This window comes from Euprymna scolopes, chromosome 5 (genome assembly GCF_053919585.1).
Source record: "Euprymna scolopes isolate OS-2025 chromosome 5, ASM5391958v1, whole genome shotgun sequence".
NCBI classification, from domain to species: domain Eukaryota; kingdom Metazoa; phylum Mollusca; class Cephalopoda; order Sepiida; family Sepiolidae; genus Euprymna; species Euprymna scolopes.
The window spans coordinates 34,272,795-34,287,774 of NC_136486.1; the positions used below are offsets into that span (position 1 = coordinate 34,272,795).

Genomic DNA, 14,980 nt, shown 5'->3' on the forward strand with positions numbered 1-14,980 from the left:
AGTTGAGAAGAAAGATCTGATAGGATTTGAACTCGGCACAGGAGATTTCATAGTATGCTCTAGCCTTCTATACAGAAATTTGAGACAAAGTTTTAGGACGTTGCTTTTATAACTAAGAAGATTTAGGTAAATTACAAATAATGAAATTTTGAGAGATCATGCAGAGGAGGAGGAGGAGGCGGCCAGTCATTTAGTCATTAGAAGATCAGATAAACTTACCGCATTGATACAAAATTTAATTAAAAAGTCTTAACCATTACAGGATGTTTTCAAAGATCTGTTCACAAAGTCTTAAGAGAAGAAAGCTAGGTTCGCTTTGTACACCGAGTCGTCGGTAAGCTGTAGAGAGTGAATGGACAAAGCTTCAAATCAAAGTAAAAATCGTTAGAACATGTTGATCTTTGCAGGTTAATCAACCTCGGCTCAGAATCAAAAGGCATTCTGATTTCTTCAAATCCAAACCAAAAGAACTAAAATAAACAGAAGCGAAGGATTTAGTGGTGAAAAGAACCGAAACTAATATTGGTTTAAATTGAAAAGATGATGTACAGAATTTGAACGACTCAAAATCCAAACCATTTTTTTTGCCCTTGATACAAATGTTTCTTGAAAGTCAAACACAGTCGAACCATACCATATTGAAACAGAGCGTAGACGCATGTATGCAAATGTATTTAAAATGTGAAATGATGTCACCATAAAAAAAAAAAAAAAGATTATAAAAAGGAAAGAGCACGTTATTGAGAGCATGTTAAAGATGTGGGTTATGTTACAGATGTAATGAGAAGTCACACGTGGTGGGAGAATTAAGAATAAAGGTCTTTCTTAAACCTGAAACCTGTGTTAAAGGTCTTTCATCTTTCCTATTCTTTGCAACATAGACTGCATACAACATGCGAGTCCAGTGTGTAAACGTGGGTAACGTTACAATATATCTAGTGGTATGTTTTTGCTTTAGTAGGGGGAAATGACCAAATAGATTTTAAACATTTATCAAAACATCACAAGATAATAAATCTATTTTTGCCATCTATAATATAAATCTCACTTGTCTGTTTAAATGTATGCATGTATGTTTGCATGTCTGCCTAAAAATTTCGACAGCGGCGACAGATTTTCATGAGATCGATATCATTTTGAAGCCCAACCCTTTGGACAACAAATATAAAAAAATTGGCTAAAAACATTAATTCCTTCACCCTCAATTATGCACTTTGGTGGGGGTCGCTTTTTTTGCCAATATTTTCAAAAGTCATCCCCTCTTTTCGATATACTAGCTTTAATTTCAACCTTCGGCAATTTGCGGTTTGGCGATGGACACAACGGCAAAGGCGTCACGTTTTTTTTTTCGCGTTCTTTTCCTCCTTCACGGTATGGGTTCGAGCCTGCCTGCCTATTACCACTTTTTTTTTTTTTGGCTCAACACACACCTCCAAACACCTGGGCAACGCTGGACACCCAGGCTAGTTATAATTTTTAAAAAATGCTATTTCAATAATTGGAGTGTTACAGTAATTTTGAAATTTCTCCCATCACATTTTGTTTATTGTCCCTTTCTTTATTTTTTTGTTGAAGAGGGGGTAGGCCAAAAGCCATTTAAGGATAATGGTTAACAGTTGTCAGGTGAGTAATGAGACAACACTGATGAATGGTAATGGTAAAACTTGGGCAGTGTTTGATCAAGAGGCTAGCTCAACTAGAATTTGTTTACATTAGATTTGGAAACAGCTATGTTATAGTCAGCTGGTAAGCAGCAGCACAGTACCGCATTCCACAGACAGGTAGTTCTAGGAAAGAAACTTTGCTCATGGAATTTTCATTCAATTTTAAGCACAAGCAGAGAATAAGGGAAATCGTTGACAGATAGGTTAGTATTTTATTTACCTCCTCCCCAGGAGGTTAGAAAAGTTCAGGTGTGGTTTTGAAAAGCCAGCAGACTAGGACAAGCACATTCTCTACTACAAAATATACCTGAGCAGCCCTATTGGCATTCCTCTGTAGAGGGATTCTCAGGTGATTAGCAATAAACTATCCCCTCTTTAGACAGAAGATAAAACCTAGGAAGGTTGACCTCTTAAGATCAGACTGATACATATCTCAACCTGACTGCAACAAAGTCACTGTTGGACTGATATTCAAGGACGTATTCTGACTGGTATGAATGTCTACTTAAGCTATGCCAGGTAAGTAAGTTAAAGATTAACTTCCAAATCAACCTATCTCTGACAAGGTCTTCACTAATACTTATTTCTCTCAAATTCATTCTTAATCCTTGCTTTCATGATCTCCTTGCCCCCCCCCACTTTTAAAAAAAAAAAAACTTTAATTCGCCTAAAACACGAACAAGGCATATTGCCACTGATATGTAAAATGCTACTGTAATTAGCAATGAGATGAATAGGGGAAATCCTAAGTAGGGGGAGGGGAAGGCCTGTGCAACAAGATATTTATTCACCTTATATTTAAATTTCTGCATATGAATACAATTGCAAAAACAGGGAACAGAGATGGAATTCCAAAAGCAAGTGATCTAAGGAAAGAAAAAAGCTGTTAGAGGCCTAGCAAACATCTAATAATCCTTACAGAGGTGATCTCTCTCTTCCTCTAATATCATAATCTTAAATTCTTGATAGTTATTTTTAACTAGCAGAACCCGTTAACCGGCGTTGCCTGGTGGTAACATGCCCCCCCCCCTTTGCATAATAAATTAAAGTACAGGCGTTCTTGTTGTTGTTGCTGTAGCCCAATCAACAATCTCCTCATGTTAAAAACGGCTTTCGGAATGGACACCCACAACCTCACTATGTTAAAAACGGCTTTTGGAATAGACACCCCATTTTGTGAGTGGGGGTGTGTTTGCCAAAATATTTGCCCGAAATGTAACTTTGATGATCGCTGTCATGATTTCCACGTGCAAATACTATGAATGATAAAAAAAATTTGGTGGTTGCAGTGTCGGTTGAACCATGGTGTTCAAGGTATGGTATTTATGTTGGCAAGACTGGAGTTTAGGTGGCAAAATACTCTCGACCCCTCTATCACTTAAAACAAACTAAATTCTTGTAGTCACCTGTACATTAACATGTAAACAGTATTTTAAAAAAAAGAAACACTATAAACAAAGCGTTTTTTTTAAATAAACTATTATTTTAAACAATAAAATTTTGTTTATATTATAAACAATATAAATAGAACACTTAATAATTTTAAACAATGTAAACCTTTTTAAATTTTAATTTAAGACAACTGAAACAGAAATTTGATATAATTTTGGAAGAAATATTGTTCACAGACATTTTTCAATATATATACCCATTAGAAAATAAAATTGAGGGAAATTAAGCAAAAACAAGTTATTGAAGTTTGTGACCTATTTGCATTTAAAAAGAAAACATTTAACATTTGTTATAAGTTTTTAAAGTATACAAAAATATTTTTCAATATATATGCATAAAAACAAAATACAATAATATTTTGCTTTGTGACCTATTTGCCTTTAAAAATAAAAGCAAAAAATTTAATATTAGTTATTACCTGTGAGCCCTTAGAATTTTTTAAAATAGCATAGAGTACCTTTTTGAGCACAAAAAAAAAAGTATTTACAGTAGCCAGGCTTGAACGTGTAACACTAAGAGGAAAAGGTGAAGAAAAACGAAACACTTTAGTTGTCTGACCTATTGTAAACATGTTATGGGCCTTCAAAACGTATCGAGAGCTGTGAATGACTTTGCAACGTAAATAAAATGATTACAAAAGTTTAGCATGGCTACGATGATGATGATATTCCTCTCTTTCTATCTCTGTATATTTGCTTTCATAGTCTCTCGCTTGTTTGCTGTTCTGTAAAACCTCCAAGTTCATGCTTACATTCTTGCTTGTTTATGCAGAAAAAAAGTGTAATATATATAATACAGTAAACGAAGTATTATATTTAGGAACAAAAAAAAAATTGGTTTGTTTTAGGTAAAAATGATGTAGAGTAGGGAGCGGCCATGTCTTAAGGTCTAGCATGTTCGTTTATTTAAGATGTGTATTCCTGAACAAGTAATTTGTCAACTCACAGATAATGAGAATAGCCGGAACTGTATAAGGGAGGAATTATTATTTTTGTAACAGAAAAATGAAAGGTAATGTCTTGTGTATTAGTTTATGAGCAGTTATGAAGGTAGACAGGGCAGTGTGTATATTAGTTCTCCGTGTTCACTGGTGACAGTATGAGGGCTTTAGATTTAGAGGGAAAAGTAGTAACTACTTCTTTTAAAGATGGGGAGACTGTGATGATGGTACTTCTAGGATACAATTTAGGATTTTAATATAACGACTAAATATGTCTAAAATGTTGTTCTAAAGTTATAATAGTGTAGACATTATACATTAGTATTTGGCATCTGTTGTTGCAAACCTATTTTGATCCAGAGGGGAATTTTTGCAATCAAAACATATACGGAGATTAAACTGCAGAATTTATATGCTATAAAGCTAAAAGTAAAAGATTAATAGATTAAAAGAAATAATAAAAATGCTAATATTCTACCAAAATTTTTTTTTTTTTTACCATGGACAGTATACTTGCACTAAGTACAGATTTGTGCTTATTTCAGAATTAGCACCGTAAAACTATTAGATTGCTGCAAAAAAATAATTGAGATAAATGATCGATTTTTAATTTACACAGATCGTTTTTTATGGTGTACTAGCGGGGTACCCGGCGTTGCCTAGGTGTTTGTAGGTGTGTGTTGTGTTAAATAAAAAAGAAACCGATTAGGATCGAACCTGAAGCCCTGAGGCGAAGTTTGAAAATAAAATCGGCCAGCAGAATGGGTTAGTGAAAGATTTTTGAATTTATTTAAGAACCAAATTGACAGGTGCATGGAAGTCGTCGAGCGTTACGACGACGTAGGTTTGTTTGTTATAAGTGAAGTAAAAAGAGAAAACAACGTTAAAACTTAAGCGGTGGGGGGTAATCAAAACATCGAAAAAAACTAATGTAAGGCAAACGAATGATGAAAACAGAAACGAACACATGAAAAATGGCTTAAATAAGCCTGTTTCGATATTAAAATTAAAAAAAAATCGGTGGGTATCAGTGTTTTTGGGCGTGTGGTCGGGGGTGGATAAGCGAAGTAAAAAAAAAAAAATAGAAAAACGATCGTTACGTGAAAAATGGCTTAAATAACACTGGTTCAATATTTAAATTTAAAAAAATCAAAAAAAAAAAGACATCTCACACCACCATTCAAACCCAAAACGTTTAGATAATGAACCAACGCATTAACTAACTGACCTAACATGACGTACATGAAATTTAGTCAGTTTTTCAACTATTTAAAGTAAATCAAGTCATGATGTCATCTGACGCATGCGTAGAACCGGTCGTCGTCACGAGAACCCCTATTCTAAGACAAGATTCTATTTTTGTAAGTGATATAAGAAAATGTTTTTGTATGTTGAGTTTGAGTTTTCGAGGGAAATTCATAATTCATGGCCTGAAGACATAATCCCTCTAATAACGGGTGATTACAGAAACATGTATGCACATGCATAGCTATCAATGTTTGTATAAATAAATTAAATAAATATATATATATCATCATCATCATGTGCTGTCCTTCATGTCCGAAGACAACTTCCTGTGAACCATCATTCTCCATTTGTCACGGTCGCGACTGAGGGTCTGCCAGCTTCCAGTAGGGATCAACCTGTTCTTTAGATTTCATTTGACGGTGTCACGAAACCTGAGCTTAGGTCTGCCTATGCCTCGTACCCCATCCTCCAGTTGTGAAAACAGTATCTGTTTTGGTAGTTGGGAGTTCTCCATTCTGTTTACCTGCCCGGCCCATCTCAGGTTTTTCCGGATGAGCAGGTCATACATACTTGGGATGTTGGCTTGTGATAAGATCTTCCTGTTGCTGACAAAGTCATACCACTTGACATTTAAAATCTGCCGGATATATATATATATATATATATATATATATATATATATATATATATATATATATATATATATGTGTGTGTGTTTGTGTGTGTAAGAGAGAAAGAGATTAAATCAATATAATCTTACCTGGCATACTATTTAGATTCTTGACTGATTCTGTTCCCCATGGAAATACAACATAGAACTGGACTGGACTACTCACGGCAGTTACTTCGACACCTACCAGAGACCCGACTTGTGGGAGTTCCATCTGACTAAGCAGGCCAGCATCACACACAGTGATGCGTTTATCAGCAGTAAGACAATCTGAAAAAAAGTTTTGGCCTTGATAAGTGTTGACATATTAAGTTAAGAAAATACGAATCACTTTACAAATATTTTGCAAAGAATACTTTTCCATATTGATAGGATTTTAGATACTTCTGCAATTTATGAACTGCATTAGTTTTTTTTTGTTTTTTTTTGACAGGAATTTCAAGTTCAATTTAATTTTTACAGTATCTTTTATTTATTAAATTGTTAGGTGAACGTAAAGCCCCATCCACATTTTAAGAATGGATTTCTAAATAATAACATTATTATTTCAGCACAGTCCAGAACTTGCAGTAGTGCCAAATTTTACAATGAATTTAGATAAAAATGTTTCCAAGTTGATTACAATATAGTAATCTTCAAGTCCAATGTAAACAAGTTCTTGTTGAGCTGTTCTATTAAATAATCCAAATACCTCCCAGTCTACACCATTAACGATTTTGAACTACCACCTTACATTCATTAACCCTTAACCTTGAGTGGCTTTCGAGCCTAGGTAAGTGGTGACTCCCTTATAAAAAAACTGTTTTTTAAAATATCAATCATGGTAAACAAAAACTTATGTTTCTGAATTTTTGAGATGAGGATTGATAATTTGTATTATTCGAACTATTTTTCTCATCTTTTGTTCACACAATGTTCCGGTTGATGTAACCTACGACCTTCTTCAGGTGTACCTTGTTGAACTCGAGAATCTTTCTGCCTGCAAGGACTCATGGTGTAAAAATTAAAGTAATTGGTAAAATTCAATTTAAAGTAACACTCTTTTGAAGGTTCAATTCTCAGTGCAGGCGATACGATATAAGAATACAACTGTGATTTACTTAAGACTTCTACAGCTGTTTGGATGAGAACATGCTACCTCTTTGGATTAACTAAGGAGTACCATCCGAAATTCTGTGCAGATTCCCAAGTTTAATAGAAAGATTCTCAAGTTTGACAAAATACCACTTGAACAAACAAATTAACATCTTTTTTTTTTTTTACAAAGGAGTCACCACTTATCAAGACCCAAAAGCTACTCGAGGGTAAGGATTAATGAGTGCACAGTGGACAAGGCGAATATGTTGTAGTCATCGTTAGTCGTGGAAATTTGGTAAATTGAATTACTGAAGGGGAGGGCTCACCAAGAATTTTTTCATGTTGGACTTGAAGACAACCATATTGTAGTAAGTTGGAAAGCAGGAAAATGGAACAGAGTTCCACAGGCATGCGGTTCTAAGAAAGAAACTTTGTACATGAAATCTGCGTTTAGGTTTAGACACAGATAAAGAGTGGGGGAAATTATTAATAGTGGTTTCAGCTAAATGCATGTTTTTCGTGAAAGTCAGGACAGGGGGAACCATAGATTGGAGCTCAGACGAGCACTTGCCATGAAAATAATAATGCAGAGACATGCTCGCAACGTCTCTTTTGTGGGAAAGTGGTTGCAGGGAAGAGAAAAGGGCTTCCCCCACTAGGCTACAAAGTCTATTTTGAACTCTGTCATGGCAGGATAAGCTGCTTCTAGCAGCTTATCCTGCCCAGGTGTGGCAACAGTACTCCATCCTTGGACATACTTGGCTCTTATACCGGTAGAGAAGTGCATCAGCAGTGAAATATCTACTGGAGCGGTAGAACAACAGTTTTCAAAGGAAGTGAGTAAAAAACAGAAGAGAATGAAAGAAAAAATAAAATAAGAGAAATAAATTCCAGCAAAACAGTGACAAAAAAAAAAAAAATAAAAAAAAAATAAAAATAAGAGGTAAGCCTGTAGCATTCTAGCAAAAAGGTGGAAAACTCACATAAATAGCTAAAATAGATTTGCTCATATGTTTTTTAATTTTTGAGATGAAGATTTATTATTCGCATTATTTGAATTCTTCAGATTACAATTCTCATCTTGAGTGTTATTTTCACGTTTCGATTGATGTAACCTCTGACTTTTTTCAAGTGTATCTTGTCAAACTCAAGAATCTTTCTGTCAAACTTGGGAATCTAAGTCGAATTTCAAATGAAATTCTTTATTTAATCCACAGGAAGGAGTATGCATATAGCATAATCACATTGACGCACCAGTTCTCATAAGATCACAGAACTGCTCATCCTCAAAGAATTACTAATCGAAAATCTCCTACGAGAATTTAGTATGGCATAATCACATTGACGCACTGGTTCTCGTTAGATCACCAAAGTTAATTGAGCCTGGTCAGTACCAGATGGGTGACCAATTTGGGAATTGCAGGCGATGTATGTAGGAAGACGTCGACACTTCCCTGCAAGAGTTGCAAAAACCTAACGTCGTCATCTCTCCTAATGAGGATATACATGCGACTGGGAACCACTTATGAATTTTATACACCCATGGAATTTCCAAGGGGAGATGCTTTTATTCTGTCAACCATGACTGACAAAAAGTCCTAAGTAATTCACAATTATATTTTTGATTGTTGCCAACACCAATGATTGAACCTTCAACCTCCAGAAAAGTGTAAATTACAAGTGAATCTTTGGTGCTAATGCAGAGAGTGATCCGCGCTATTTTTTAAATTGTATTTCCACGTTTAATTAAAGTTTTATGATATGTTTTTTTTATTACATTGTAAGGTTAAAGTACAGAATAGGTACAAGACACCCTCCCCTCCCCATGTTAAGAATGGCTTTTTAAATAATAACGTTATTATTTCAGCACAGATCACTCTCTGCATGAGTACCAAATTTTTATACCAAGTACTTTATTGACTACGCCACGGGTCCTTACAGTTTGAAATTCTGTGCAAATTCCGAAGTTTGATAGAAAAACTTTCATGTTCAGCAAAAAAACACCCGAAGAAGGTCGGAGATTACATCGACCAAAACATTGTGAAAATCACAGTCAAGATGAGAACAGTAGTCCGAAGAATCCAAATAATAAAAATGGAGCCGCTAGGATTTGAACAGTTTATTCCTGATCCCAAAGTCAGCTACTATATCCATTAACCCCCAGCTCGTAAAAACAGCATTAAGTATGTGTAACATCATGGCAACTGCAACAAAAGTTGCCGACCGATTTTCCAATTTAGAACGACTATTGATTCAGTTAGTGACTGCGTGTATGGTTAGCTGTTATGGCGACGACAACTCCCAAACGTCTACTTCTACAGGTGGACAAACGAGACGTGCTCAAATAGAACAAAGATTCACCAGATTCACCGATCATTAGTCCATCATCGTTGATTGCGGCTTGCTGTGCACCAATAATTCGATTCCTTGTAAAGAGAATAAATTAAAAACAAAAAAATTTGCAGTAAAGTAGGAATCCCGCAGCTTCATCTTTGGCATTTTCTCCCACCTTGACTCCCTAGCCAGCTTGCTCATCTCTCACACCTCCTGCAGGAGACGATAATCAAGCTGACCAAGCTAAGACAATGAATAGATGTGGCTGTTATCAATCTCAATGCCAAGATATTATTTATGGCAAAGTGGGTGTTTCAGTAACAAAAGGAAATCAAACAAGATATAGTGAGATGGAGAGGTTTGACTGATTTTTTTTTTTTTTTAAATTTATTTATTTATTCTTTTTTTACAGCATATCAACCCTTTTCGAGTTATTTAATGTAAAATCTGATCTTTTTTGAAAAATGTTTCTATGCTTCAACTTTTTTATATGTTCAATATATTATGGTTAGGTTGTTTTGCTTTCACGGCATATCAATCATTTTGGGGTTATTTAGTGCCAATTCCAGTAATTTTAGAAAAACGTTTTACACTTTAAGTTCTTTATATCTTCAACTATTTACTCATGGTGCTTAGTTTGGCTATTCTTGGGAGGCAGATTGTTGTTTATGCTTTTGCTTTTGTAGAACATGATTGAGTTTTGCAAAAGGGAAGGAAAAAAAGCGATAACATCAATGTTTGGTGCATTTTAGGTCAGGAAGCCAGTATATCCTGCCTTGACAGAGTTCAAAATAGACTTTGTAGCTTAGTGAGGGATGCCCCTTTCTCTTCCCTTCAATCTTTTTCCCACAGAAGAGACGTTGCGAACCTGTCTCTGCTTTATCGTTATTTTCATGGCAAGTGCTCAGCTGAACTTCAATCTATGGTCCCCCCTTGCCAAACTTTTGCGAAAAACACTCGTCTATCCAAAACCACTATCAATAATTTCCCACAGTCTTTATCTGTGCCTAAATCTAAATGTAGATTCCATGAACAAAGCTTCTTTCTTATAACTGCACGCCTGTGGAAATCTCTTCCAATTGCTTGCTTTCCAGCTCACTACAATCTGATTGTTTTCAAGTTCAACATAAACAAGTTCTTGAACCGTTCTCCTAAGTAATCCAATTTACAGAATTCCCACTACTTATGTTTACTACGCCAGAATCACATTGGCTAATGTATACCCATTAACCCTTATCCTCGAGAGGTCTCCAGGTCTTGATAAATTGTGATTCCTGTGTAAAAAATCATCAGACAACTTGATCTGATAACAAAAAATATATATATATATTGTGACCAAGAGATGGAGGAAGTGAGGAAGCATGTCTGTGGAAATCTTTTTACCCGAATACAATATCCAGCATGTTAAAAATATACCATTTGTTGTAAAAATCTAATGGATAAACATCTGAAGAAGTTAGTGGGGACAGGATATTTTTACGGAAACATAAATCGTAAAATTGCCAACTCATTAACGAAACAGCTGTAATGGAAAAATCCAGGAAATAAACGAATGTTATAAAAAAGAAAACGTAAGTCTTTGAATTTTCAACAAAATTTTGCACTATATAAATAAATATATATATATAAATAACAAGGTTTTAAAAAATATGGATAAATTCTTTAGGGGCCTATCAGGATATATGAAGCCCAACATTTGAGGGATTTTGGTTGGATTTTCTGTCAACATATTTTTTTCCTTTCTGAACTTTTGGATTTTAAATTTCTTAAACTGTCACAGACTGTTTTTGGATTTCACAGTATATGTTTTTACTTCTTTCACCTGGGTGAAAAGAATTTATTACCAGTAATTAGGGACTTCAGTGTTGTTATACAGCACTGAAGTCCCTAATTACTGGTGATACATTTTGAACTCTGATGCGATATTTTATTTCTACATTTGTGGATTCCTACAAGAATATCAGGACTTCCATTCTGCCGACGCATCAACACCAAAGCATTTTTATTCATATACAGCTGGCAAAACTTTTCAGGGATCTATTCAATCGCCAATATCTCCCCAGCATTTTGGACAACTCTCTTGCACAAAACATGTGATATCACTCATCATTGTCCGATTTTCGTTTTATCTACAGCTTTTGATTCCTGCTCCTGCTTCAAATTTACATCACTTATCTCTGTGAATGATTCTGTTTGCACATATACACTAAATGTGACCATTGTCCAAATTCACATTAGCTAACTTAATTGCTACTAATAAAAGGTTCCTGATATGTAACAATGGTGGCTAAGTGGTTAATGACACAGATAACCCGATAAATGTGCCAAGTTCAAATCCAATTCGTTCCACAAAAACATTTTCACTTTGGGATGTTGGCAAACTTCATGTGGTCCCTCCCTAAGTATCCGGTGTTTTTCTAATCAGAAAGATATTGAGGAAACAAATACCAACAATCCTCATCTCATTCACTTTTAATGAATGAATGATACTCAACAGGAATCAATAAAAGCAGTTTCAACCAGCTTTATTATTAGAAAGTCAAATTAGAAAAATAATTGAAGAACAAGAGAGAATGTTTAATCGAAACAGCTGATGCATGGTTTCCTAACAGGGTCTGTATCACCAACTGAGTGGGGGGGGGCGTTCCAAAACTTCAGGTGGGTGATGGCCAAATTTATCATATAAGGGGTTCTTGAAATTCTTAAGGGGAGGGGGGAGCAGTGAAAGACCGAGAGTTTGCCTTTTGGCTGGAGCAAAGTGCAGTGTCTGTTCTTATATTACACTTCAGCTTTCTGACCTCGATCAGTGGAGGAGAAATCCTTCTTGATTGAAGCAATTTTTATTTTTGTTCCTATCCAGCGTGTCCCTTTTTGGAGGAGCTAGATTTTCCCCACATTAAAAACCGACCTTGTGTCCAACTCTGTCCTCATGGAGAGGCAAGCAAATAAGAATATTACTAGGTGTTTCTCAACCCATTTTCTTTGGGATTCACAATTCATGTGAAAATTCATTGCATCACACTTATTTTTAACTGGAAAAAATTAATTAAAAGAATCACACCCTGTGATGTTGCTTAAGTGTTTCCTGAATCTGATTGATTTCTGATTCACATTTTTCAATAAGTCTTTCTCATCTGGAAGACTTATCAATTGCTGATCATCAACAATCTGCACATTGATTGGCGATTCCTGTGATTATTATTTTGATTTTGATTGATTATTGATTATTGTATTAGCAATACTATGATACATTAATTGACTCACTTGATTTATAGTTGTTATTGTTCCCATTCGGTCGACTGTAGATTGGTTGGTTGGTTGTTTTTGTTTTACGGCATATCAACCTTTTTTAGGTTATTTAATGTCGAATCTAGTTATTTTGAGGAACGATTTTTAATGGAGTATATTTGTTTTTTAAGTCGGATTCTATTTAACCCATAGTTGGGACCCTAACAGGTACTACCACTCCGGGTCAGAGTGGACCTGGGGGCAATGGCAATTAAAGGATGGCTCCACACTCCCCAAGGCCCGCAAGGTGAGGCCTCACCATCGGATATAGTTTTAGGTCATATCCAGGACCACGGTCGACTGTAGAATTTTGTTGAATAAACTATATAAATATTCAATTATTTATTTTCATTTTAATTATGTACTAACACTACTACTAACATTATTATGTAACGACGCATGTAGGGGGTGGGGATGGTAGTAGGTATCTAAGTGTTCAAGGGAGGGCATTTACCAAAAAAAAAGTTGGGAAACCCTGAGATAAAGCAATCAAATCCCTAACTTATCCATACTAGTTTTCTAGAAAACTCGTTGGAATTAATTTCTGTGAAATCATGTTTCAGAATTTTTGAGACAAGCATTAATAATATATACTAGCAGGACCTGTGGAAATTCCACAGCGGCATCTTTCATATGTAATATATTGCTGCTGGACATTTTGTGGACGTTCAGTGTAAATGGAGACCCCATAATATTATTGTAACCCTTTTGTTAAAACTGCAAAAGTATTTATCTAAGTAATCTGGTTAATGTAGTGTCAGATTGGTTGGTTGGTTGGTTGGTTGTTTTTGTTTTATGGCATATCAACCCTTTTCGGGTTATTTAATGCCGAATCTAAAGATTTTGAAGAAATTTATTTTTTAATAAAATATTTGTTTTCAAGTCGGTTTCTATTTAACCCATAGTTGGGACCCTAACAGGTACTATCACTCCGGGTCAGAGTGGACCTGGAAGCAATGGTAATTAAAGGGTGGCTCCACACTCCCCAAAGCCCACAAGCTGGGGCCCTCACCACTGGATATAGTTTAAGGTCATATCCAGGACCCCCATTGAGGGACTTTTACTCTCTGCAGAGGTGGCAGTCGGCGTATTCTAATGCCCCACCGACAGGGCCCGTAGTGTCAGAATATATCTGGTTATTACGGTTTATCTTCAATATTCTTACAGGAGTCTGTGACGTATTTCCATTGCATGGACACCCGGCACAAACGGAAACCTCACAATATCATTATACCATCTTTATACAGAACAAATACTACCCTTGAATCGTAGCCAGAAGACCAAGAAGGTATATTTTAGTTTATCATATGGCCCAAAAGCGACATCATTTTTAATTTAATTTTATTTTTACATTGCATCTTTGGTGATCAGGAGATCCTATTTATTAAAAAGGAGGATAGAAAGTTATAACATACTACGAAATTGAATTAGCGTATCTATGTATATAATAATTTAATGTTCATCGTATGTTATCACCTCCTTTTTAATTAATTACAATTGTTTCAAGACTATTCGGACGAATTCAAACATTATGTCATTTGAAAATTTTCACAAGAACAGCCTTTTGTCAGGCGTATTGAATAAAAAACACTTTAACAATGAACAGTATGGAATCCATTTTCCTTATATGGAAAAACATGAGAAAATATTTTACCTACATCTCATCCTTCCAAAGTTTTTATATATATATATATATATATATATATATATATATATATATATATATTGTTATTTCATTTGTTTTTGCAATACGTTTTGAATGAATTCAATTATTTATATGAAGGTGCATTTTTACCTAAATGTGAGTTGGGAATGGTTCTCCCTTTGACCCATATATATTATTTTTAAAATATAATTATCCACTGACACGTGTTTCTAGATTAAGCCACTGACGAGTTGTAGACGATGAAACAAAACATATTGTAGAAACAAAAACAAATGAAATAACATCTACATAAATCACGATATATTACAACAGTCTTGTAAGGTGGTCCAATGGTAAGAGCTTAGGCTTTTTATCATGAGGTCCCGATTTTAAATCTCGCTAGATTCAGCCACTCTGATGAGTCATAGACGATGAAACATGTATTATATTTTAAAAACAATATATATATATATGACTACTTCATTTAATCACATAAATTAATATACAAAAGTATAATTTTATGTGTAAACTAAGTATTTACTTCAACAGTGTTCAATACATAGGTAGAGCTAGGTAGTAAGTTAGATGGCAATTAAGCTACACAGAATATTCCGCATTTCATCCACACTAGGATTCGTCAGGCTTATCCTAGTGTGGATGAA

General features: G+C 35.0%; 1 protein-coding gene across 1 annotated transcript in view; it reads right to left on the reverse strand.

Annotated features, from left to right (window-relative positions):
- LOC145276763 (uncharacterized) overlaps nucleotides 1-14,980 on the reverse strand; it is a 281,728-nt gene that overhangs the window by 37,831 nt on the left and 228,917 nt on the right. Inside the window, exon 11 of the mRNA XM_080128016.1 lies at nucleotides 6,065-6,244. Within this exon, the coding sequence (XP_079984142.1) occupies nucleotides 6,065-6,244 (180 nt within the window). The remainder of the gene's footprint in view (nucleotides 1-6,064; nucleotides 6,245-14,980) is intronic.